The sequence below is a fragment of the Alosa sapidissima genome, chromosome 11 (assembly GCF_018492685.1).
Source record: "Alosa sapidissima isolate fAloSap1 chromosome 11, fAloSap1.pri, whole genome shotgun sequence".
NCBI classification, from domain to species: domain Eukaryota; kingdom Metazoa; phylum Chordata; class Actinopteri; order Clupeiformes; family Clupeidae; genus Alosa; species Alosa sapidissima.
Window position 1 is genome coordinate 3,009,350 of NC_055967.1, and position 27,060 is coordinate 3,036,409.

General features: G+C 42.7%; 1 protein-coding gene across 5 annotated transcripts; it reads left to right on the top strand.

The window, feature by feature from the left end:
• Window positions 1-481: 481 nt before the first annotated feature.
• On the top strand, window positions 482-21,146 carry LOC121723253 (solute carrier family 45 member 3). Of its 5 annotated transcripts, XR_006034900.1 has the most exons (6): window positions 6,323-7,584; window positions 9,455-9,759; window positions 10,220-11,041; window positions 19,618-19,883; window positions 20,004-20,532; window positions 20,563-21,146. XR_006034900.1 is itself a non-coding variant. In XM_042108786.1 (5 exons), exons 2-5 carry the CDS (start codon window positions 9,612-9,614, stop codon window positions 20,418-20,420), a joined length of 1,653 nt encoding a protein of 550 aa, XP_041964720.1. In that variant the 5' UTR covers window positions 482-567; window positions 9,455-9,611; the 3' UTR covers window positions 20,421-20,587. The 5 variants fall into 5 exon arrangements, 4 of the variants coding, with proteins under 4 accessions (XP_041964720.1, XP_041964721.1, XP_041964719.1 ...); XM_042108786.1 differs by lacking the exon at window positions 6,323-7,584 and adding an exon at window positions 482-567 and having other exon boundaries at window positions 20,004-20,587; XM_042108787.1 differs by lacking the exon at window positions 6,323-7,584 and adding an exon at window positions 2,228-2,361 and having other exon boundaries at window positions 20,004-20,587.
• Window positions 21,147-27,060: the final 5,914 nt, after the last annotated feature.

Genomic DNA, 27,060 nt, shown 5'->3' on the forward strand with positions numbered 1-27,060 from the left:
ATCCAGTACATGGTCATTGTAAACATTGTGATCACCTCATAAAATCTGTACCTTCAATGTATATGTACACATATTTAACGAGATGTCTAATTTGCATATTTTGATTTATGCATATTTTATTTTATTTTTAAGACAAAGTGTAATACGAAAAGTATTTATCTTAATATGAAGACTAAACTGGTAGAAATGTATGAGGATATCTATAAAGGGAAAAAAGTCCCATTCACCTGTAGGCCTAGTGTGATAATAGTGTCATCTGTTGTGGTAATTTTCAGGACTTTCGTCCTGGGTAGAGATTTTGGCACACATCCCACGTTGTTCAATGGGGTCATATTAGTCTATAACAGTTGACATATTCTCTGCTAAATGAAGTGCATACAAATCTTACCCTAGCCCAGGGAAGCCAAGTGAAGCCAAGGCAAGCCAAGGGAAGCCAAGGCACATTTTCTCACAACCACCCCTCCCCCGCCCCAACTAGTACTCACACGTCACTATGTGAGTTTCAAAGTTACGCGACAGCAGAGGGTTTGTGCGCTGAGATCTAACGTTACGATGATTCGGTTCAAAGTAAGTTAATTTCTCATAGACATTGTATATCCTACCGTCGTTATGACAATGTCTCCGTGAAAGCCTTTTTAAAAGTTGCCTAGAAAATACTGAGTACATGTTTGTTATTAATGGAACTTATACTTCCGTCTGCTGTAGCCTAGGCTAGGATAGCAATAGTAGGCTACTTCTATTATTCCCACCAAATGATCTCTGATGAAAGTTAGGCTACTGAACGGCAAACGATTTTCCCTTTATGATACTCACGACATACGTTTTTATCTTCGTTTGCTAAAGACTTCGGCCCGTAGCAGACCCGATTTCTATGATGGTCCGACTGGGTAAAGCAGTAGTAGTTTTGACGGACGGTAGACTAACTCGAAGTGGGCCGATTTTGTTCGGTGTCTGGGGTGCTGATAAAGGTAACCCTAACGTTAGGCAAATAAAAACATATTTACGTAGTTCATCACTATTTCTATACTTTCACGTTACACGTAAAAACGTCCCGTTGACAATGATAGTTGGTGGATTGGATAACATCAGCTGTTCTCCCTCGTCACACTTAAAAGTAGTGATTCTCATCCGCCAACACCCCTAGATAGCAAGGCTGGCGGACCACTGTCGGTACTGGCATAGCCTATCTGGCGGTCCGCTGGCGTTTTGCTCATCGGTGGCAGTCCGCTGTCGGGTAGCAGACATAATGGGCCAATATTTTGCCACTATTGGTCTAAAATATTTTCATTTGTTCAGTTATACTCCATACATAATTACAATAACATTTCATGTATTTTCTTAATATTCATGACAAGTTAAATTTAAAGAGATTGTGGTCCAACAGCGGACCACAAGTGGCCGGCGGCACCACCAGCGGTCCACTATCTGCCAATCTGATTTTGCTATCTGGGCCTTTCCCTCAAATTCAGCGAGCAGTTCCTCGCAATCCACATTCTGTGTTTGCACTCAACCATATTACTGGAGTAGGGAGGCTGAAATTGAACTACCAGAGCTTAACAAACCTCGGCAGGATATCGAAATTAGCGTAGGCCTAGCCCTACAATGATATAGTGATGTGTAAATAGAAGGCTACGCTGCAGAAAAAGCAAGCAGATCAAAACATTGTTTTATGCAATTTAAACAAGACTATATCCTTTGGTTTGGACACAAAACATAAAATAAATATTGTGCATTTCATATTTGATATGTCCCAGCAGTGTTGGGGAAGTTACTTTTAAAAAGTAGTGTTTGCTCATTACTCCTTACTTCTTAAAAAAGTAACCCGTTACTTTACTTAAGCTTTTAAGCTTATAGTTAATCTCTATGGAAAGTAACATTTTACGTTATTTGTTACTTTAACGTTAATTACTTTTATGTTGCTCGACCAAATGGATTTCTATGCAACGTCACGAAAACATACGTGCGCAACCAAGAGGCAGAAAGCACCATAGAACAGCATAGAGCAATGCAAAAGAGCAAAAGAATAAAATGAGTTTTTGTGCTGAAAACTGCACCAATTCGAAATCACGATGGTTAGAGAATGTTAAATATGTTCAATATCCCTAACGGAATGCATGTCTTCGCCAAAAATGACAAAATACGATATATTAATAATGCAAATGAATGGCAAACTTTGAAATATAGTCTGAAATGAGATGTTATTATCATTGAGACAACAGGGGTATACAAAAAAATCTGATTGTAGCTTACAGCAGCCGACTATTTAGGTTAAGTTTATAACGTTGTGGACGGCCACCAAGCCTCTTCTGCCCCACGTCTGCGCGCACTGGCTACATAAAAGTTCTACTGAGGACATAACAGGTAATTACAGTGCATGCAAATGTTATTCCAAGGGCTTCTTCCGACATATTATTATTATTATTATTATTATTATTATTATTATTATTATTCTTCCAGGCCCTAATTGGGCTTGAATCGCCATTATCGTAGAAACTTGGTTCAAACTTCGACACGTAGCTTTTGCTGCAAATTTCCGTTCTATGACTTTTCATATTTCTACGACTTTTACTTTTAAAATTCTCCATAGACTTAACATGGCTTTATGACATCATAATAGGCTATTAAGGAAATAGAATGCAATCAACTGCACCTGTGCTCTCTCACTGACTGCCTGCAGCAACTTGAATGGAACCTCTTCTCTCTGTCCCTCTCCATTCAACTGAATAGCTCACTTCTCATCCCAACTTTCTTTCACTTCTTTTTCTTCACTTTCTCTCACTTTATCTATCTATCTCTCTATTTCTCCCAATTTCAATAACTTTTAACTATTCTTACTTTTTTTTACTATTTACACGTTTTATAGCATGGTAACCACTATAATGACCCTAGCAACAGCCTAGCAACCACCTTAAATACGCTAGCAACAACCTAGCAACCACTTTAATAGCATAGTAACCACTATAATTACCCTAGCAACAGCCTAGCAACCACCTTAAGTACCCTAGCAACAACCTAGCAACCACTTTTATAGCATAGCAACCACTATAAGTACCTTAGCAACAGCCTAGCAACCATCTTAAGTACCCTAGCAACAACCTAGCAACCACCTAGCAACCACTTTTATAACATAGCAACCACTATAATTACCCTAGCAACAGCCTAGCAACCACTTTATAGCATAGCAACCACTATAATTACCCTAGCAACCAACCCAGCAACAACTTTGCATGCACTGTATTTCCTTCAGGAAATGCTTTTCTAGTTTCTTTTGTGCTCTTAGTCTTTGTTATAAAAAATTGCCACAAACAGAGCACTTGACAAGAAAACATTGGGCTATTATAGGTTTCAACACCACCGCTAAAGCCCTATGAAACAATTTCAAATAACATATAGCCTCTATACATCTTAAGGGCATAGGTGAACACAAAATACATGAGGGCTTATTTTATAGCCTTATACTCTTTCATTAGGGACTGTACGATATTTCCGGGGTGGGGGGGGTGGGGACCGGTCGTCAGGGGGGGAGGGCCTAAGAGAATTTTTGAAGCCTTAGGGGAAGGCCCAGGAGAATTTTTTTGGCCTGGGGGGAGGGCCAGAAATTAATTTTTTCCTGATCCATGATATTTTTTTCCCTGATCAGTGATCCGTTTTGGATATTTTAAAAGGTTTGTAGGCCAAAACATGATTCACGTCTCTTTGACAGAGTGGGCGAGTCCAAACAGTCGCAACCCTACCTGAATCTCCCACAACCACACTCGTAAGCTTGCAGGTTTTTAAACATGGCGTCTAGCAGTGATGCGCGGTCTGCCCGAAATTAAGCGGTCGCCCGCGGATGACCGCGGTCACCCGCGGTTATGAGTCATAAACAAAATATTTTAATGATATTCGGGTCATTTGCGGGCGGGTCAGTTAAAATTAATTAAATATATATTTTCTACAAATAGGCCTACTTAAAATATCACGAGAAGGCTAGCATCAATACAGTAAAGCATCAATACAGTAAAGTCAACAGTAAAGAAGCTGAAGGCGAGTTAAAATAAGACACCCCTTCAGGAAAAGTGATATAGGCTATGGGAAATATTGGGAAAAGTTCTTAAAGAAGATGACAGTAAGTTATGGTCTATGTAGGCCTACTTCTTGCGAAGCCATTTAAAAGTAAGACAGCCAAAACGGGCAGCCTGCAGGAATAAATGTTATGGCACAGAGACTACACAGCCTATGTATAGGTTCGTGCATGCATAAAAGTTACAGTTCGTTGTGTTTGTGACTTTAAACAGTGGATGTGCTTTAGTAAAGCTTTGTGCTTCATTCAGCATTATAAACCAGTTCTTACGCTAACGTTTTGACCAGCAATGTATCTCTCTTGCCTACCTTGCCTCACCATTTCTGTTTTCGAAAGAAAGATGCATGTCCATGGCCTTCAAATCTTATCCTAGTGTTCTAATCCTTGGTGATTGCGTGCGTGCTTGCGCTCTTATTCTCATTCTCTATCCTGCGCAAACATTATGTCCTGCATGCCTAAATAAATTAGTTTGTTTTACAGAAATGGCCTACCTTCACACTGCATGCAGGCTATAACCAAAAGCACACATTTTGTAAATAAGCGGGTCGGATCGCAGGTCGGTATAATTTTGTCCTAATTAATATTCACGGTCCGAGTTGCGGTCGCGTTGTCCGTGAAAATATCGGGCAACCGCAGGCCGCTTGTGACCAAACCCGCGCAACACCTGGTGTGTACCCGTGTGTGTGTGTAGCCTATGTGTGCTTATGACATTTGCTGGCTGTTTAAACCTTGTAAACGTCATTTTTCGACCAGTTTTATTTGATTCACGTAGGGGGGAGGGCCTAGGAGAATTTTTTTGAGCCGGGGGGAGGCCCCTGGAAAAAAAAATTTGACCAGGGGGGAGGGCCAGGCAGAACATTTTTAACCCGATTTTAGGCCATCCCCCCCGCCCCCCTCCGCTAAATATCGTACAGTCCCTTAAACAGGCACTCCTCTGAAATTGGGTGCAAAGCTAGTGCAAATCGTATAAATAAGCTTAGAGTTAATGACAGTGGACAAAAGTTTCTCACCAGAGCGCAGTGTAGGCTACAACTTACACTCACATTCCTCCCCTTAGTTTCAACGAGTTCGAAGTAATGTGAATACCTCCCTCAGAAGTTAGCGTTTGCTGCGTCTTGCTTGCTATGATTGCTCTTCATTGCCACCAGCCTCTGTCGCGTACCCTGTGGAGCTATGATTGCACTTCATGCTACCAGCCTGTCACGTAGGCTGCCATGTGGAGCTCGTGCCTATTGCGCAAGCGTGCAGCTGAGAAAGCAGCGTAGCTGTCAAATCTGCCCCTGGGAAAAGTAATGTTGCAGCGATTTGAAAAAGGAACTATGTTACGTTACCAAATTTTCAGTAGTAGCGCGTTACACTACTTTGTAGTGTGTTACACTGCCCATCACCCCCTAGGAAAGTTTGATAACATTCTGTAAATATTGTCCCATTTATGAAATAGGCCGGTACTACATGGTTTGAAATGCTTTCTTGGAAGACAAAACAACAAAAGCACTTAAGCTATAATAAAAAGAAAACAAGAGTAGCAAAATATTTGTATTATACTTTGAATTAGTAATATACTTGGTTTGACACAAACAAGACTGTAACATCACAAATATAACTAAATTCTAGTTATATTTGTGATGTTACAGTCTTCGCCTCCTCGGTCACCTCCGAGGAACTGCAAGAGTGGGCGGGTGTAGTTTGCCAAAAGGATTGCAACAGTACCTCATTTTTGAAAATTGGGCACACGGATAAAAAGTTATCTGCATTAACGCAACATCCAATAAGCCTAAGCGCATAAATAAAGTGGTTGCTATGGTAATCATTGTTGGTTGTTATGGTGGTTGCTAGGGTCACATTATAGTGGTGGGTGCTAGGTTATTGCTAGGGTAATTAGCATGGTTGCTAGGGTGTTGCTAGGGTAATTAGGATGGTTGCCAGGGCGTTGCTAGGGTACATATGGTGGTTGCTATGCAAAATAACACTATGGTCGTTGCTTGGGTAATCATGTTTGTTGCTATGGTGGTTGCTAGGTTGACATTATAGAGGTGGCTGCTAGGTTGTTGCTAGGGTAATTAAGATGGTTGCTAGGGCGTTGCTAAGGTAGATATGGTGGTTGCTATGGTAAATAACATGGTTGCTATGCTGGTTGCTAGGGCAATCATGTTTGTTGCTAGGTTGACATTATAGTGGTGGTTGCTAGGTTGTTGCTAGGGTAATTCAGATGGTTGCTAAGGCATTGCTAGGGTACATATGGTGGTTACTATGCTAAATAATGCTTGCTATGCTGGTTGCTAGGGTTAAAGCCAAACCATGTGTACAGGTCATGTACATGGTCTACTGTGGATCTACAATGATCTGTTTGACATGGATTGGCTTTTTTACTATGCGATAAATTTACGATGACGCGATTTCTAAACATTTCGTGTGTGGGTTGCATTTTTAGACTTGTTTCTAAAAGTGTGCTTATTTGGGCTTGCTCAAATTTCTTCTGTCCACTATTAGCGGTCTAATAAATCACAGAAACGGCATAGTTATGCCTTATTGCTGGATCTAGAACCCTTGTTTCTTACACCCCTCCTTTGCCCAAAACTGCACAGACTTTTTCTTTAGCAAGTTCGAAATAAAGGTCCAACTGGGCGAAATATAGGAGCCCATATATAGCCTAACGTTACAGTGGTAGAAAGCCCTAGGTCTGGTAGCCATAACACTGCCTGTACACGCATCTTTACATGTTAGCCGAAAGTTACACCACCATAACCTGCTAGTGGCCCCGTGTTTAATTATTGCTTGAATCGATTGCTGAATTCAAGAGTAGTGATGATGATGATGATGGGGATTGCATGCTTTCAAGTGTTGGTCAGGATGTAGATTGGATGGATGTATATTGTTGTGAATTGAGAGCAGTCAGCTCATGGTGTAATAGCCTTCATCTCTGAGACACATTGTAGCTTTTTCAATCTTGGCGAAATTTGTAGTACAGAAGTTGTGTGTGTATATATGGTCAATTGTAGCCTACTGGGAATTAAATCAAAATATTAGCAGAAGACATAGCCACACTATGGTAGGCCAGGCCTTTTTTCCTTTCATAGCTCCTCTCTCTGAGTTTGATGTCACGTCATGTCACATTGTCAACATGGTAGGCTACATGGATAGATGAAGCAGAACATAGGGGGTCATATGTCTAATGCTTTTTGAAAAGGCTTTCTTCTTCATAAAACGTGTAGGACATCATCACATTTTTGTATACATTTTTATTCATTTACATTAAGCTACAGGACTGCGAAAGAGAAAAAAAATGAATGCGTCATTGTACTCAGCACTTCTGAAATTGCACTTTCGATTGCGTCTCTGTCCCCAGCACATTTCAAACCAACCTGACGCCCATGCATAACCATGTTAAACTAAATAACAGCTGTCAAAGTAGCCTAGTAGGCTAAATTGCTCCAAAGCCCAGTGTGTGTGGCGATGTCAAATGAGGCGCTGATCCTTCAAAACTGAAGCGGCATCTGGAGACAGACACCCAACTCTGGCTGGTAAGCCGGTTGACTAGCCAAGGTGGACTTCAGCAGCCTAGTGCTAGAAAAGCAGAAAAGGTTGAGAACCCCTACAGTGTTTCCCACATAATTGAATTATATTTGTGGTGGTAGGTTTGCAGAATTAACTTGAATGCAACAGTTTTTAGCAAATTAGCGCAGCGTGGTTATGATGCTAACCAGATTTAAGCACAATTTAGTACAATCTGGAAAATCATTGTGTGGTGGGCAATGTTGATATGGTGGTGAGCCGCCACAAATAAGTCAATGTATGGGGAAAACTGCCCTACCTGCATTATAGGCTACACATGCTATACTGTAATGATGTTTAATGCACAGGTAGGAATAACCACAAACGAAAAAGCCCTCTGTCACAATCAAGATGGGCTAAACCTCCCTTGCACAGAGACTGTAGGCTATCAAACATGCCACGGCGGGCTAACATCTAAACCGTGTGGCCTACCTTGACGGTCATAGCTTAGGCCAGGGATTCCCAAACTGTGGTACGCTTACCACCGGTGGTACGAGAGCAGCCACGAGGGGGTACGAGATGAAAAGGGCAATGTCGGAAAGGTGTTAAAAAATGATTAATTAATTAATAATCAAATTAATTCATAATAAATAATTTGGCCCCAGCTGTGGCGCAACTGGTTGGGGCACCTGCACCGTACGCCGGCGACCCGGGTTCGATTCTGGTCCTTTCCAGATCCCACCCCTGCTCTCTCTACCATATGCTTCCTGTCACTCTCCACTGTCCTATCATTAAAGGTATAAAAAAGCCCCCAAAAATATACTTTAGAAAATAAATAAATAAATAATTTTGAATCGGGTTATAATGATATGGAAACGTGAAATTAAAGGATTTTCATTAAAAAATAAGCTACCCACAATGCATGTGATTTCCTGCGGGCAGCCAGAATATCTGGCTCGTTGTCCAAAACCATTCTTTTATAGTAAACTATGGGTACACAAACAATGTTCTCAATGCTCGAGTATATGTGTAGAGACACTGATGATACTTCGATCAAAGTGTCGAGCCTTGTTAGTGTTTTAAAAATAGCGATTTTGACGCAATCATGTATCAAAATAGTAGTGCCCATTCAAAAGGCCATTTGACCCGAAAACGACAACACAGACAAGCTTAAAAGTGGCGCTTCGGACGTAATTATGCTTTTAAATGAAAGTTTTACTAGTGTACATTCACCATAACACCCTAGGATGCATATTGGCGAAAGTTACGTTTTAACGTTAACTTGACATTGTTGACTGTGTCAGCCAGGTTTGTTAATCAGAAAAAAAGGACTAGAATAACACAAAAACTATCGAAAATAATTACAGAATTTAATGTAGCCTACTGGCATAGCCTATTTACTGTCACTGAATAGTCTACCAAATGTGCATGACCCTTTATCAATAGTAGGAATGTCTTTCATTAAAGAGTATAACTAAAATGTCATTATCAAGTTGATAAGATATGTAAATACTTCATACTTCAAAATAAACATGACTCGTTCATTATCGCTCCAATTTTTCATAAGCTGTAGTAACAGATCTTTTTACTTCAATTCAGGAAAAGCAGGAGCAAAAAACAGAATTATTGTGCTCATTTGTTTGTTGAGTAGGCCTATATGGAAAAAAAAATACAGGATCTATCCCAACCCTCATTGATTCAATATGGGACAAGCATTTTACTGTTCAGTGTGGGACATTCTCATAATTATATGGGGCAGGTGGTAAATCTACTGAGTGGATAGAAGTATGCATACCTCTGTATTTCTTAATAAACATCTTGTATGTATATGTCTATTTGAGAGGAGATTCTCTTACTGCCATATCTCTGACATTATATCCACTTGCTCTGTTTTGTTAGATCTGGAATGCCTAAAGCAGGATGGATCCATTAAGATATCTGAGACGTCTTGTCCCAGCTTCCATTCTCTGGTGGCCACTTTGCTCTCAGGAACTAAACTGGACCCTATCTGTTAGATTTGACGGCTCTGAAGGACAGGCAGGCAGGCTGTGAAAATATGCCTGAATGGAGGTCCCGGTGGCGACTCATCCTGCTGAATTCTATGACCTGTGGCTTAGAGATCTGTGTAGCAGCTGGGATCACCTATGTGCCACCACTGCTGCTGGAGGCAGGGGTGGCGGAGCAGTACATGACTATGGTTTTAGGTACAGCTCTCTATACTACATTGATCTGATCTTTCACTTTCTGTGACCCTTTTCACTCACATGTAATATGCTCGCTTCCTAGTGAGTTCACAAATTTTCCTACATATCAGAAATGGATTGGCGTAGAAATACACTGCATGCTTTGAAAGGTCAGCCATTATTTAACATTGGCATTGAAGCTTGAACTTGCTGTATAAGTACACATTTTCGTGAGTGTGTGTGTGTGCTACCTACAGTAGGTAATGAACCCATGGCCTTGTCATTAGGGCTACCCACTATTGGAAAAAAAAAAACTAATGCTGCAGTTGCAGTTTTTTTTCCCTACATTAAACTGTTATGATATGACTAACTGGAGAACTCATAAAACATTTTTTTGTGTTGTTGAGTCATGTTGAATTGCATTAATAATTTGTATTTATGGAGATGAAGCACTATTCACACTCTGACCCTTTTTTTCCAGGTATTGGACCAGTCCTTGGACTACTATTCATCCCACTGATTGGTTCTGCAAGTGATCATTGCAACAGCAGTTATGGCCGTCGATGGCCTTTCATCTGGCTGCTGTCACTGGGTGTGCTGCTTGCCTTGATCATTATCCCACATGCAGATGCTGTGGCCGCATACTTCTGGGGAGGTCAGATGCTTCATGTCGGCCTGCTTATCCTTGGTGTGGGCCTGCTAGATTTCTGTGGCCAACTGTGCTTCACTCCTCTTGAGGCCCTGCTGTCTGATCTGTACCATGACCAGGGGGACTATAACCAGGCGTTTGCCATGTTCTCTTTCATGGTTAGTCTGGGAGGCTGTATTGGGTATTTGCTCCCTGCTCTGGATTGGAGTGGAAGTCTGCTGTCAATTTACCTTGGGGGGCAGGCCGAGTGCCTTTTCTCACTGCTCATTCTCATCTTTGTGTCGAGTGTCCTGGTCACTATGAAGGTATCAGGGGAACCGTCGCATCCGTCTGCATCTCTGGAGCCAAATTCCCTACAGACCAGTCGTTGGATGCCCTGTTCATGTTGTTACCTGCTCAGATGCAAGTTCAGGTTGCTGAAGTCTGGTGCCCTGCTGTGCCTACTGCAGACATGCTGGTCCATGACACCTGCCATCTACCGTAGCTATTGTCATGTACCACGTGTGATGCGACAGCTTTGCGTAGCACAGCTTTGCAGCTGGATTGCGGTTATGTCATTCATGCTGTTCTACACAGACTTTGTTGGAGAAGGGTTGTATGAAGGTGTTCCCAATGCTGCTCCAGGGACAACGCTGAGACAACATTATGATGAAGGTAAGAACTACATCTATAGTTTAGTTTTTTTTTTTGTTGAAAGGGCCTCATTGCACAGTTAATCAGCTGTTTTGAAGGGACATTCTAAAACGCTTAACGCGAAAAAAGCTTAATGTGGATTAATGTCCCCAAACAGTGATCAATCTTCAAAATTCCTCTCAGACATCACTTGTTATAAACACTTTCACCTCTCAAAACCGAAATCCAAAAAATAGGGATGTTATCTTACGTTAAGCATTCTCTTCTCTATAGACTCCCATTATAGAGAAAAAAGCTTAAAGGAGAATTCCGGTGTGATATTGACCTAAAGTGTATTGAAACATGATACCGAGACAACCATCTCGGCTTGTCCCCTGCACTCCAAAATCTGGCGCTAGTTAGCCGATGCTACCAACAGCTTTTTCAATAGTGGTGCTTCGGCATCGGGCTAGCCATGCAAATAAATCACTGTTTTACACCCATTTACAAGGCTCAATGTATCTCCACACTTCATTGGTAGACTTCCGAGGGCCCTGACATTTAAAACGAGACATTGAGAACTTTGAAAAAGCACTTTTCTTAGTGTAGTTTACTTACAAGACGATTTATACAGACAGTATCTTCAAGAAGTTTAGCGTTTGCAGCCATCTTGAATTTAGTCACGATAAGTCGAGCGACGAGTAAGAATGAACAAGTATGATAACGGAACAGATTCCAAAAATAATTCAGTGGAAATGCACGGATTCCAGTTTCTTCCAGTAGCAGCAACTGGAATAATCATCAAACAGCCATTGCTGTTCTTTTCTACTGCAGCAATATTGTAGAAAGGCTTTAACGCACTCTTATATAATCATCAAATCATCAAAGAGCTCTCCAGCTCTTAAAAGTCCTGCTTGATCCTGCTGGTCCACCATCAGTGTCAAGGTCCCCTCCAGCTCCCCTTGCACCTTGTTGCTGACTGCCACTGCCATCTAGAGAAAACAATGAACAACTCTGTTTCATATGAGTTCAGATGCAAAGCCCTCTAAAAGCTATGACAAAAATAGGCCAATTTTAAGTTTCATTTTTAAGCATTTTCATCTATGACAATCAAAAATGTTCAAGTACTATAAAAACTATCAAGTAGGCCTACAGCAAGTCAAGCCCAAACAAAATTAGATTAGCTGATTTTTAAATGTTGGTCAATAGAAATATAGCCTGTTTTGTAAACTCATCACATGCACTAAAGGTTTTTGCATCTGGCATTATATCGCAGTAACAGTGTGGTAGATAATGTTATTAAATAAGAACAACTTTCCATTTGTTCACTTGCTTTACTGAACGATAGCAGTGAAATGAAACATGTCATGAGCAGCTAAAAGTGCTGGTATGTTTACATCTAAAACAAAGTCATTAACTTCCTGTTTCGCTATGTGCAACAACATAAAGGACCGTAGTGCAATATTCCCTATCTCCCCCTGAGCCTTTAACACTCTAACACAAAGGCTGATTAAAGAAACAGCATTAAATGAAAGGTTGTATGCACTATGCACCATCAAAACAAAGTCCAACATGAACACGACTCCCATAGAACCCATTAAAGACTACCCCATAGCAAAGTCCCTATGCCAGGCAGGCACACTGGCCTTCCTGGTGGACCGGCGCAAGTCCGTCGCCGGCGACACATAGGGCGCCGGTGGGAGAGGGGCCATAGGGGCCACAGAGGCTGGCGGCGGCGTACGAAAGCCGCCCTGGGCCGGCGCCACTGGTACGATAGAGGTGGGCTGTGTCTGGCGCCGGGGGGAGCCCGCAGGTGGCAGTGCTGGTGGTGGAGTGGGCCCTGACTCCGTCACAGGCGTTACTGGGCCGTTCACAAGATCAGGCAGCTGCGGCGTTGTACCGTTGTACTGTAAGTGCTGGCACGGCGACACGAGACGCCAGATCGTCGTGGATCGATCGAGGTGGGGGCCGGTCGTTGTGAACCGGGTAGAACTTGCGCAGGAATCGTCGGTTCCGAGACCCTGCCCGACCCGTCAATCTTGACCACGTACTGATCGTGCTGGCGCACCTCAACGACGCTGCCTGTCCTGTCCCACTTGTTAGGGTGAGGTCCCGTCTGGTTCTGCACGCGGACAAAGTCCCCCACCTTGAGAGGTGGAAGACGCTTGGTGTGCTCCGCCCAAGTGCCAGCTGTGCGGATGTGCCGTTTGCGGAGGGCCTCCTCCCTCGCCGTCAGCGTTTCACGCCATGTTACGTGCGGCCTGTATCTCCCGGGGAGAATCGGGATGAAGTCGCGGATGGGCCGGCTGAAGACACACATCGCTGGGGATAGCTTTGTGTCAGGGTCCGGCGTATTACGGTATTGGAGTATCGCCCTCTGCACGGCGTCGGTGTCGAGTTCGCCCTTCCTGCCTGTATTGTCAGTAATGAGCCGCTTCATCGTCTTCACCCCGACCTCTGCGCGGCAGTTGGCCAATTCGAGTAGCGGTCAACAATCACAAGGTAGTGTACACCCCTGTGCATGAAAAAGTCTGAACACACAGCCTGGAAGGGGTAAACGGCCATGACCGGTGAGGTCGGTGGTGCCACGGGCTGAGAGGGTGCCATCTGGTGGCAGTGTTCGCAGTCATTCCGGGTGGCGCAGATGTCAGCCGACATGCCCGGCCAGAACACAGACGATTCTGCACGGGCGGTCATCATGGAAACGCCTTGGTGGGCAGCGTGCAGGGCCCTGGGTACTTACAGTACAGCCCTCAGTACAGATAGGATAGTCATACCACCCTCACCTTGTACAAGACCACCCCATCAGCTGATGTGATGTACTCGCGGTACTGATGCTACGATCAGGTCCTTGCAGCCCAACACGAAGTAGCGTGCTTTGTCTAATGCATCAGCGACTGCGAGTGCCTCGCCCTCTACGGGCGCGTATCTGGACTCGGCCGCATGTGTGAACCTGCTGCCAACCAGGGTCACCTTCCATCCATCAGTGCAGCAGAAGGGCCTGACCGGCGTGCACTGACGGTGCTTCTGGAACAGCCAGAAGCCGACGCCTTCTTTTGACCAGTCCGTGGCGAGGCATGTTGGCTTGGACTTGTCAAAGATGCGGACGCCACGCTCGATCTCCTGGACGCAAAGTCCACCGTGGGTGCGGCGAAGACGAATTTATCCGGGTTGAGGATGATGCCGTTTCTGCCACAAACGTCCAGCCATTGGGCCGCCTGGAAGTAGCTCTCTTCAATTGTATCAGCCCACAGGAGTGTGTCGTCCACACACTTGGTCTTGTTGCCGATGTCCGCAACCACCTCATCATAGCGTCGTGCATAACCATCTCCCGACGCCATGTACCCTTGTGGCGCTGAAAGGTACCGGTAGCGCCCCCATGGGGTGATGAACGTCGTCTTGTGGCGGTCATCTTCATGCAGTGGGACGCTGTGGTAGCCATTCCAGGCGTCGAATACAGTCTTGCGTTTCCCACTGGACACCTCTCGCCTGGTGGATGGGGGATTGCGTGTGGTGGGTCTCACGGAGCGCATGCTTGTTCAGGGCTTGGAAGTCGACGGTGCGTCGTGGCTTGCAATTCTTTTTTGCACATATCACCATGCGGTGACACCACGTCACTGGCGTGCCAATGGGCACTTCTTCCAGCACGCCAAGACGAACGTCCTGGTCAGGGCGGGCTTTCACCTCACTTTGCCAGTGTACTGGCATCGCATTCTCATCGAGCATGAGACGAAGCGGTGGACCAGACATCCTCGGCAAGGGCTGGTGGGGGCATGTATTGAATGTGCTCTGAGCGTATAAAGTGTTTCCGTAGAGCTTCCCTGTTAGCCTCCGTGGCCGGCATGGGGAGCGTGGTTGGTCTGGTTGGAGGTTCCGCACGCCGCGGGCAGTCACATGGGTCTGCGGTCGCGAGGTTGACCTCCCCTAGTGTTGGGAACCTGTCTGAGATCATGCCCAGGTCCACACAGGCTGTACGAGACAGGAATATACGATCTGAGGTGTCAGTCACGTACGCATTCTGGCGTGTCTCCAATCTTCGCTGCGTCGCTGCTGTTGCCGGCGAACCTGACGACGGCGGCCCCAAGAATCCGTATGCCTTCATTATTCGCGGCCTTCATGGTCATGGATACAGGAATGAGGTCGTCTGTGCTCAGGCCCATCTGTTGGGCGACCTTGACGCCGATCAGGCAGCTTTGGCACCCTGTGTCAGCCATGGCAGGCAGGGTCACGGTACGGGTGCGTTTCCGAAGGTCGAGGCCCAGTGCTTTGTAATCCTTGTTTTCAATGGTGAGTGTGAGGTGGATGTATGGCTGTGAGTCGGACGGGCGCTTCATCCACTTGTCACACATGTCATCATACAGGTGGTGAGCGAGGGGGAATGTGTGTACCATGTCGGCGGCACTAGTGAGTGTGCACAGCTCGCCGAAGGCGGCCCGTCTGCTGTTCGTTGCACACCCCATCAGTCTCCTCCGGTGCGGGCCTAGATGATCGGCCACCCAGGCAGACTTTGTCGAGGTGCTTCTGACGGCTGCATTTCCAGCACGTCTTGCCGTATGCTGGGCACTCGGCGTGCCTGGTGCGCCACTGAGGTGTTTTGCCGTGGCCTGCCTCGCCGCAGTAGATGCACGTCCCCTAGGCCTTAACCTTGGATTCCTCCGCTCTGGCGCCCCCTCTGGCACGGACGTCCTGCTGCTTCCCTCGTCGATATGAGCTGCTAATAGTGTCCGCACTCTGAGGGTCAAGCACTCTGTACTGTATCATGTCCTTTAGTGGAATATCCTGATTCTTTTCGCCAAGCAGATCGAGCTGTATTTCTTGGTCTGCTATGCCGCGGGCGATCACATCACGCATTATTTCCTCTGTGAAGTCATTGACTTGGTCACACCCCTCCTTAGTGCATTTCATTTCGTATTTACACGTGCCTGCCTGCCCCTTTAAGCGAGCGTGAAATGATCGGATTGGGGTCTTTGTGTCCCTGTCGCATGTTAGATAGGGCCACTCGAGCTACCATTGTGTTTTCTGCACGGACAGCGAGCGCCCTCATGGCAGAGAGAACGTCCTTTTCATCACTGTCCACTAGGCTTTTGCCTGCAGCACGGGTGAGGTCTTTTCTCAGATCCTCCTTACAGCACTCTAGCAGTTGTGTGACAACATCTGGTCCGACTAGTTTAGTGCCCCTCTTGTACTCACCCCAGCGGGTTAGGAAGTATGACCAGGTCTCGGCTGTTCCAGCCAACGCTATGGAAGGGCGCCTGAGTTTCTCCATTTTGGCATTTGCGCGCAGTTCCCTGGGGGCTGCAGCAGCGTGTAGGGTCGCGTGTATGTTCAGCATGGCCACCACCACTGCATGTGTAGCCACATAGTCACAATCCTCGATAGGGCAAGGCACACTCATCCTTGGCCTCACAGTTTTATATGTTTTCGATGATGCGCTCATATATTCAGTTTCCCGGGCGACGTTACTTGTAAATACACTCGCAGTCCACTCATTTGTTTAATCGCATTCTTTCGCGACATCGGAGATGTCTGCTTGGCTTTATCCAGATGTTTGATTATAAATAAGAACAACTTTCCATTTGTTCACTTGCTTTACTGAACGATAGCAGTGAAATGACAATAATCAAACATGTCATGAGCAGCTAAAAGTGCTGGTGTGTTTACATCTAAAACAAAGTCATTAACTTCCTGTTTCGCTATGTGCAACAACATAAAGGACCGTAGTGCAATATTCCCTAGTTATTACCCATAAGTACAGATAATATATCTCTCCATCCATGCATACCATGGAGATAGCATGGTTCTGGCTAGTAAATAAAGTTCATGATAGACACTTAATCCAGACAGCCACAGTACACATGTAGACCGTTTACAGACAGACATGGTGATTAGGAGTTATTCCCAAAGAAGAATCCCAGATAAACAAACGTCCAGAAATTAAAACTAAGTAGGGTAACGTGGATCAGAGTACGTTAGCTTGCTAGTATTGAGAGAAGAACGAAAGCTAGACTACAGCATGACTAGCCTGTGTTATTACCGTGTTATGTCCACAAATTAAACAACCTAGAAGGGTAATTTGGTAGCAATACAAGTCTCATAAAAAGCGTGAATGATGTTTTTGACTCTTAACTTACCTTCGGAAACGTCAGGTCGGGCAACCTTATTAAAAAAGTTCCGAAGGTCTTGCTGTCCTTTGCGCCTGGCCATCCTCGTCGTCCCCAACTAAAAACCTGGAACGCTGCTGTGCTGCTGCTTTAACCTGGCAGCTCGGGGTCGGGGGGAAGGCTACCTAGCGAAATTCACTGGCATGTTTTCCTAAATATTGAAAAATGAATTTTAAGTGGGTATACTGAACATTTTAGGTGGGTATACTGAAATAACCAAAATTTTGAGGTGGGTATACGGCGTATACCTGTGTTCTACGTAGACTACACCACTGGTTGTGTTGCATTTTGAGCACCATCAGCGTGAAAAGTTGGAAATGACTACTGAAAAGATACGTTTTAATGCGCATCCGAGAGTTTGGGGAAATTCTCGCATGTTGCGCAGTCGTCATTCGTCAGCATAGTAAGCTGTTCCTGTATTTCTAAAAAAAAATGTTGTAGGCTACATTGCGTTGCAGACAAATGGGTCCATAACACTGTGGACGTCAATTCCGATGTAAACAGCAAATAACTCGTCATATTAGTCGTTATATTGTATTGTATAAAGAGGCTTTTGCGCAATAGCCGGAAGAATGTGCCTTTACTTTGGAGTTAGCGAGGTAGAAAACGAGAGAAATAGTGTTTAAAATGTCCATTTAAATTGTAGCCTAATATAATGCACTGTTGTGCATTTTAAATCAGAAAGAAGAATATGAGGAGGTTGCTATTAACTTTAAAGATTGCATCTACAATCAAAACTATCTACATGCAAATTGAATGGCCTTATGTCCGGTCTATGGATGTCGGCTTTAGTTGACAGCACAGTCACTAGATTTTAATCGGTAAAGTTGAGGAGTTGGTATCTGTTAATGTTCGTGCAAATAGGCGGATTCATGTCCCTTGTAGTTTGCAACTGTGGGTCGCGACTCAGACTTTGGGAAGCACTGGTCTAGAGCGCCTGTTACTTTAAGGACGTGAGAGTAGCCTAATTGCATTTCTAAGTGGATTGGAAGGCTTGCATCTCACTGTTTTTTAGGCTACAAGTGGAAATAACGTTTTGCATATATGTGCATTATAATTATGTGGATGCAATTTGGGATGTTTTCTATGTCATTAGTTCAAATAAATATTAAAAAAATAACTTGAATGAAATCTTTCTTGGATCATAGAAGAGATAAGTGTCTTGCAATGTTATTAATGTCTATGATTTTGGTAAGGACTACAAGAACTAGCAAACATGACATGACAACGACATCTCCAAATGTAAACGTTTGCCAATGGGTTGCATAGCCTACTCAAATGTCGGTAAACCAAGTAGACCTACATTAAATTACTTTCATAGCCTAGGTAGGTTAGCAACACCAGGTTGAGAGATGCAAGTAAGCAGATCAACGTTAGCTTTCTATTTATTGACATCAAAACTGTAGAGGAACAAAGAAGTTACAGGGCAGTCTCTGGTGTCTGCAAAAGTGAGCGTGGCTTCTGGCTTAATATTCTGTGCGAGGGACCATTGTGGTAGGTGAAATTTCACAGGGAAACTACGGTGATTGGTCAAATTTGTGGAAAAGTTGCAGTGTTTGTACAAAATTGCAATGTCGCTCAGAATTCGCTGGGATTTTTAAAATTTGTGTTAATTGTTTCGATCGCAACATCGCAAATTCCTGGAGGGACTGAATCCTATGGAGTAGACCGTGTTTTCAAAAAAAGTCCTCGGTTTCTTTTCAAACGTGATCGCAGGCCTCTTTTTCTGCAGTTTAGAACTGTTTTTAAAGTTGAGAAAATTCTAGCAGCTTCTAACAGATAAACGCCCTACGCCACGCTGTTTTTGACAGCTGACAAATCACAAGCGGATAACCGAGAGCTGTGGTTAAGACGCTTCTGGCTGCTTTTTGGAACAAAAACTATTTTTTAAGACTGAAAAGCGGTCTGCACAACTTCCCTCGTCAGAAAAAGAAACCTATGGAAGTGGCTGTGGAAGGCGGCCATTCTCCCTGTTACGTATCAGTTTACCATCAAAATGACTTTGAAAGCTGTTATATTAAGATAAAAAAAAAACTTGCATAGGATGTCTTAAACATCTGTGTATACATCTGAAATAATGTGGAATTAAATACTTATTGCAGACTGCAATCTAATCAAACAGGGACATAGCGGGAAAGAAGGGAGAAGGAGCACAAATAATAGTAAAGCCTAATTCACCTCATGTTGCCAGTCTACTGCTGGCTGGAACACGCTGTTTTTCCAAGATTAAAATAAATCATTCAAATGAAGTGCAGATTGTACTAAGCATGGGATTTGGCTTTGTTCTGTTATAAAACAAGTGTTTACCTCCTTGATCACTGACACTGTGTCCACAGACCTACAAAAAGAGCCTAATGTCTCAAACATAAACATATTGGTATATTATTATCAATATGACCATGTGTAAATACATTTTATTTTTATTTTTGAAACTTAAGTACCCCTCTTTTTACACAGGCATTCGGATGGGCAGTTTGGGCCTCTTTCTGCAATGTGCTACCTCAACTTTCTTCTCCTTACTCATGAGTCGTTTGGTGTGTCTCTTTGGCTCAAGGATGGTCTACCTTAGCAGTATGGTGTGCTTCACCATCTCTGCTCTTGTCATTTGCTTGTCCAAGAATGTGGTCTTGGTTACTACCATGTCTGCTCTGACAGGATTTGCCTATGCTACCCTGCAGACTCTTCCCTACACCCTCACTTGCCAGTATCATAAAGATAAAGAGGTAAGACCTCATAGAGCAATCCACTTGTAGCTTATTTTTCTTTGGCATAGATTAATGGATATCTCTCACATGTTTTGTTACATTTCAGTGTAATCACTATTACATTTTGTATTGCTCTAGGTTTTCATGCCAAAAGGAAAACTCAAAAACTTAAACAAGAATGATATCACCATCACCAAGGAATCTGTGCATTTGAAGATTGATGATCATGGTGAGGTCTTGAACCATAAACCTGGCTCTGTCAATGGGCACTCATATTTCAGCAGGGATATTTCAGAATACTACACTCCACAGCACTACCAGATTGGCTTTCCATCTGATTCCATAGAGCAAGATCATGATAAGCGTGGTGTTGGTCTGGATTTTGCCATTCTGGATAGCACCTTTCTGTTGTCTCAAGTCTTTCCAACTCTCTTCATGGGCATGATTGTGCAATTTACAAAATCTGTTACAGCTTACATTGCCTGTTCTGCAATTTTTGGTGCCATTGCAATTTGCCTGGCAAACCATGTAATTTTTGACCAAAAAGACTTGTGATGCTGCCTACCTAGGCATATCAGTACTAATTACATTTTTAATGGTGTACATTATTATGTGAGTGTGAGTTGCTATCAAAAGTGTTCAGCTAATTTCACCTTACAGACACTCTGTTGTTGTAGTTACTGTACAGTTGATGAAGATGTGAGTAAACAATTGAATACTCTCATGTAGTTATTTGGATTAATTGATAAAGTTGAGTTTAGTAATAGTTTAAATGGGAAATCAGATTCTGCCCCAAAATGGCCTTCGGTTTTGAAGAATTTATGGAACCTGACATATGGTTAAGAGAACACCCCCCAAAAGGGCAGACTCCCCTCCATTCTTGGTTGGTAATGGTATTTTTCTTGTAGGCCTTGCTTATATTTTGACAGGCATTATTGTGCTATGATCCATGGGGTCCTGCCACTCCATAAAATTACTTCCTAGGACTGATTAGTACTCTAGTAAGTACTTTTTCCTCCCTCTCGTCATCATTAGGCTGTATATTTACAAGGTTGTATAAGGATTACAGAGATACAAGGAAATTGAATCAAATGCCAGGGATATTCCAAAAAGCAGTTGTAACATATATTCTGAGAGTAACTCAGGTCTTTCTGAACTCAGATCAGCTGTCCAGGGGCCTGTACTACGAAGGGAGCTTAACCTACCCAGATGTAACCCAGGGTTACTTTGTTAAACCGGGTTTGACAAAACCTGGTTATCATAAGTGGTGTTAATCGGTACTACGACGCTGATTATGAAGTTGATTTCTTGAACCGGGGTTAACCTAATTTGAGTTTGTGCGCGTTCAGATAAAAGGGGCGGGTTGCAGCGCAAGTCACCACTTTCAATGATGACGCGATTACCTTATTTTACGGACGAGGAATGCACAATTATTGTGACAAGTTACGAGGAATTAAAACTCACTCTACGACAAAAATCAAATATACATCGGCAGCAAACAAAGCAAGACAAGGCTGTTGGCAACGTATTGCAGATCGGGTAGTCTAAATGCCTAAAAGTAAAGTTTTATTTCCACATGTTCTTCAAATATGTGTTACGGAGGATTAACAGCTTGCGGAATGTCTGAAATGAGTTGAAATAATTAAATTGCCTATTTTGAGTTCAAAGAAAGGCTTACAGATGCAACACAATTCAGAAGTGGGCATATATATTACAGTAATAAGGATAATTGAATGTTTAAGTAGCCTCCATTGACTGATTTAGTGTATGCCTAATCCTGTGAACATTTCAGATGCAACACCATTGCCAAACGCACATGGCAGCAGGTGAAAATGAGACACAAAAACATTATTCAGAATAGTAGGTTTATATAGTTATAGCTTGCATTAATATTTCTTAATTATGAAAACATGTAGGCCTAGTATGCTTATAGCCTTCACTTGCCTCTGTTTTACAGCGAACAAGAAAAAGGTGTCTTTGAACACTACTGTAAGGCACCAGAGTGTTTTACAGTAGCAGAGGAGTTGGCCATCGCAAATAATAGTGGAAGGCCGATTATGGAAGGGGTTGAGGGAGGCATTCGGTCGGATTCTGGTGCTGTGGAAATGTGTAGCCTTTATGTGCAGGGTACAGTAATATGACATTCAATTCAACAAGTTTGTTAAAATGATGTTTTTAATTTATTAGGCCTACTGTAGGCTATGTCCGATTTATTTTAGGCTATTCTTTCTCAGATGTTCAGCATACTGTAGGCCTATGTCCAATTTATTTTCGGACATAGGCCTACAGTATTCTTGCTCAGATGTTCAGCATCACCGATGGAATACATGAATGCCAGCGTAACGGCATTGCTATGACGGGTGACATTAGAGACGTCTGCCTAGATCATCTGACAAAGATAACGAATTCCCTCGGCTGACAAACTATATCTTCATAGAAAATATAGTCCGGGTATCTGGCGGTCTCTAAAACCCCTCGCCCTGCGAAGAGAGCCCCTCACGATTTGCGCTCCAATGTCGTATGGATCATCCAGGTACGCCGACATTGTCTCGGGAGAAATTGTTAGTGGAGGGGTGGTACTTATAAAGGGTGTGGTTAACGGAAACCTCGGGTTAACCAAGAACTTAACCTGCTCGGAACAGGTTTGAGATGCAGCGTAAATTGCCATGGCAGCATACCTCGATTAAAACCTATCCACCTTTCGTAGTACGGGTTAATCGGGAAGTTACGCCACATGTGATCAAGTTACTCTCGAAGTTACCTAGATAAGCCAGTAACCCCGCTTCGTAGTACAGGCCCCTGGAACTGAAAACTCAACCATGTCTGTGTGTATTCTGCATTAAAGATATGCTTGAAAACTATGAAAAGTCATCATCTACTGAGTTCTGATACTATGACCCCGACTCCTTTGGAGATGGACTCCTTTGGAGATGTGCTAGCGACCAACATTAGCACCCATTGGTTTTAGCACACTCTCTCATTCCAAAGCTGTGGATTTGAGTGCGAAGCTCATAGCCAGCCTTTCTTTGTGTAAGCTATCTGAGGTAATTGATACTACAATGGTGGATATCAACTTTCTTTGTTGACCCATGCTTTCTGTGCCAGACGCTGTGTGTGTTCACAGGAAAGGAGCAGTGTTGGAACTATATGATCTCAAGCTAACTGCAGCGCTTTGATTAATTTCTTACGCAGGTTAATTGGTTTAAATACAGTGTTGGGTCGCAAAATCCTATTCCAACAGAAGACTGGAAATGAATGCAGTTTCAAGTTCGACAGATAAAGAAGGATAGAAAAACAAATGTCACAAAAGCTGCTCAGCTGGAGTATAGGGTCAAACTCAGGGTTTGTTGAGGAAAACCTGCCAGCAAAACGGTTCTGTTCACAGTCAGTTATTGTGGTAACTGATAAGTTTTAAATACCTCTCATTCCTCAACAGGAAGTCTGGAGTTTCCTTCATTTCAGGGTTAACAAACTCAGAGTTATAATAAATATCCACTTTCAGGAATACCCGCCGGATCCCTGGGTTTCAAATCCTCCTTTCTCCTATTCCCAGATTGGTTTGCTATACAAGGCTCTAGGCTGTGACCACGTTTTTAGTGTGCAAGTAAATGGCTCTGTTCGAAACGGTAAAAATGCTGTCTTTTAAGATAACTGGGGAGCAAGGCAGCAAGTGTGGCTCAAAACCGAAAAAACTCTTTTTGCCGCCTTCTAAGATAGCTTAGAATTACCCGAATAACGGTCATTTTTGAAGGCAGCATCGATGTATTCTTCATGCTCCCTACTACCCATAATCCTTTGCGGCAACGTCTGAAACAACTGTGAAAATTAAACGAATGACACCGGTAATGGCTGCTGAATCTGTTATCTGTTGAAATGTGATTTGTTTGACATTGTTTTGCTTAGATTTGTCAATTTCTAGAAAGAAAGAAATACTGTACTATCTGATTATACCATTGTTGTAACCATTCATAATGTCTGATCTGATATGTGTTGCCTGCCAAACAACTTTCTACCATTAGCCGGCTAGCTTCCGTAAGAGAGTTTAGTTTGACGTTCGGATTCTAGAGTGCTACGCTCATTCCTAAAAGATGCATTCAATCTGAAGTCATGTCTAGTGAGACAGCTGTGTATTTAGGCAGAGGCATCGAGTCGCTGCCTTCCATTTCGAACAGAGCCAACATCTGGCATTATCACGTTCATGCAAGTCACAAGTGCATGATGATCAGTACACTGTTTTGGTAGTCCTCTTATATAAGTACTATGTTAGCCATTAGCGTTAAAAGTGGTAACCTAGGCAATTCTTTCTTTCGGTTTCTCCCTATATGCTCAATATTATTACATTAATATAAAACTTAAAGAAGCCCTATGCAACAATTTTAGCAAAAATGACCTTAATTATACAGGTTGAGAGTCATTCTGATGGTTCTACAACACTTTTTGGGTCGTTTGGTGGGTGCTTCGTCTCCCCCTAGTGCTTCTCCGCGGCAAAAAAACGAATATGCAACTTTCTTGTCTATCTAGTGGGGGTTTAGCGTAGCAGTCACTTGCTACCGAAGCTGCAGGGGGAGCTATGTCGTGAAAAATGTGAGCCCAAATCAGGCGAAAAACCAGAAACAGCGAAGGAATAACCAGACCTGCATAGGGCTTCTTTAATGCATTGTAAAAAACAACTTATGGCCTAGGTTTTGTTTTGTTATATCTGTTAGGTTAACAGTTAAATATGTAGGAGCATTTAATGTGACACGTAACTCAGTTGAATCCACAAACTTGCAATTTTAGTGAGTAGCCTGCTTCATTTGATTTTGACTTAAAAAAACATACATTAAAAACACCAAGTGCAAGATACTTTTACCAGTGTTTTTTCAACCATGCTTCCTCTTGAATTTAAAGCCTAATTTATGCTTCTGTGTCAAACAACATCGTAGTCCCACAGAGCCCTCTGCGTCGCTGTATACCCCTTCCAAGCGCCATAGCCTGACAAGAACCTCCAAAGGCGACAATTTCACTGGCAGAATTATTCTAAGTAAGAGCTACAACTGAATGTATGAAAAGTGAATGGTTGACCTTCTCGCGATCTCCCTTTAGTCTTACCCTAAAAGTATGTCTCAGTGTTATCATCTCTTTGTTGTCTTTTAATTTGTTGGTGTTGGGATTTCTGCATCCTCATTTCAATCCTCATTTCAAAATAAAAGTCCATACTTCGACTGCTACACATATTAGAAATATTCAACACAAACTGAGTCCGTTTTAATGGCCTTGATGGTTTTGGTGGAAATATGTAGTTACTTGGATATAGGATCTATGTTCAAAGATGCTGCTAAACTATTTGAATTGAAATGTGCTTATTTTGTGTTAATTCAACATTAATTCTGTGATACATTTAAATATCTATTTTTACAAGCTTCAGTTGTGAGGGGCAATAAATAATCACAGAAAGCTTTGATTCAAAATGTAATCGATTGACAGCACTAATTAATTAAACATCTTTAGTCTTTAAATTTGACATCACCCTTATGTTTTGATGGCTGAAGAGACATGTGTATGGTTCTAATTTCACATTGGCAAGATGATGCCTTGAAAAAAAATCAAAAGAAATTTGACCATGAACATTTTGTCTTCATTGTGGTCAACATTGTTACAGTTTTTTTCATGTCTCTGAGACCTATCTGCTGTAAGATTATGTAGATGAATATATTTTTTTGTGTGTAATCCATTTTTAAAATGGCTTCAATAAGTGATTGTCCATTTTACAAATTACACTATTTTGTTCAACAGAACAATGTTACCCAAAACGAGTGGAATCCTGAATCATGCTATTGAATATGATTTGTGATAATTGTGTTTTTATATAATCATGGTTTATGTACATGTACATGATTGTTTTTTATTGTATATTAAAAGTATGACTATTTTAATATTCTGTCCATCTTACAATTCATCTTACTGTCCATCGTCAATTCCAATATGTGCAGTAGATTTATGGATAGTAATTTCATGTTATGGCTTGTATGTCATGTTTGACCATGCTACTTTTTGCTTCCCCATGTTTAGTTCAAACAGCAGGTTTTACTAACATGTAAGAAGGAGGAAATTATGAGACCTGAGGGGTCTAGAAGGTGTGTAGCCTACTGCAGAAGCATGTCTGATAGGTAATTAGGTCATGCTCCATTTATGAGAAAATTATTCTTTTGGGATGTTTTTCAACCAGGGGGACCTGGGGTATTTCACAAAACCTAGATATCGGATTAAACTGGGATTTTTTTGTTATCCTGGATGAATTTAGACTTGACTCGGTTTCACAAAAGAGATGGCACATAAGTTACCACTTACCATGGGGATTTATTCTCTGCACCTACAGCCAAGCTAAGTTAATTCTAATAGTAGCCTAATTATGTTGTCTTATTGGTTCAGATAGCTGTCATTTAAAACAGGCCTCCGTGTGAATTTTTAAGGAGCTTTATTCCATTTATATACTATTTGCTAAATATATTCGCTTCGCAAATCAAAACAGATGGTCTGCCTACTACCACATGGTTATTATTTTAATTGTGATAGCCTTATAAATATTAATATAGGCCTAACATAGGTTTGCTTCTTTTGTTGATAGATGTTTGAATAGTCTACTGTAGTAGTTGATTGGAAATGAAGGGTAAATTTTTTCGAAGGTGTTTTCAAAGAATTTGGTTATAAAGGTATACAGAGTCGCATCTTTGCGGTGGCAAGCTCTTCCTTAATGACGTCACGTGCCAAAATAAGGAAGCACTCACACGTGGGTGTGTAGATTTGTATTCAGTTGGTGCACCACGCCTACTCTCGCTGTTTTACAGAAATAGCCGTGTTCATTGTTAGCCGTGTTGTAGCCGTGTTCATTGTTAGTCTATCAAAAGCAGTTGTTCACTTTGTGTGAATGACGCTATTTTCTGCATTTTTTTATTTCAACCATGGGCTCTTTGGAGCAGAAACAAGAACGCGCACACATCCTGAATTACTTACACCTGGCTTGACTTAGTCGCTCCTACTCATCCTGGATTGGCGTTAGTGAAACGAGTTTAGCTAGGATGACCAGAAAACACTATGTCAAACCTCGAGACAGTGTGCACTAGGCCAGAGTCATGGCAAATAATCGTTCCTGCCTCAAAACCCGGATTGCTGCAAAAAAGATGCGGTCTACAATCATTGGGGGGGAGACATGATG

What these genes read in the sequence shown, in the direction of transcription:
- LOC121723253 (XM_042108786.1), top strand. Translation starts at nt 9,612, where the DNA reads ATGCCTGAATGGAGGTCCCGGTGGCGACTCATCCTGCTGAATTCTATG. An exon ending in GTACATGACTATGGTTTTAG is followed by an intron (nt 9,760 to 10,219) that starts GTACAGCTCTCT and finishes CTTTTTTTCCAG; the next exon opens with GTATTGGACCAGTCCTTGGA. An exon ending in AGTATCATAAAGATAAAGAG is followed by an intron (nt 19,884 to 20,003) that starts GTAAGACCTCAT and finishes GTATTGCTCTAG; the next exon opens with GTTTTCATGCCAAAAGGAAA.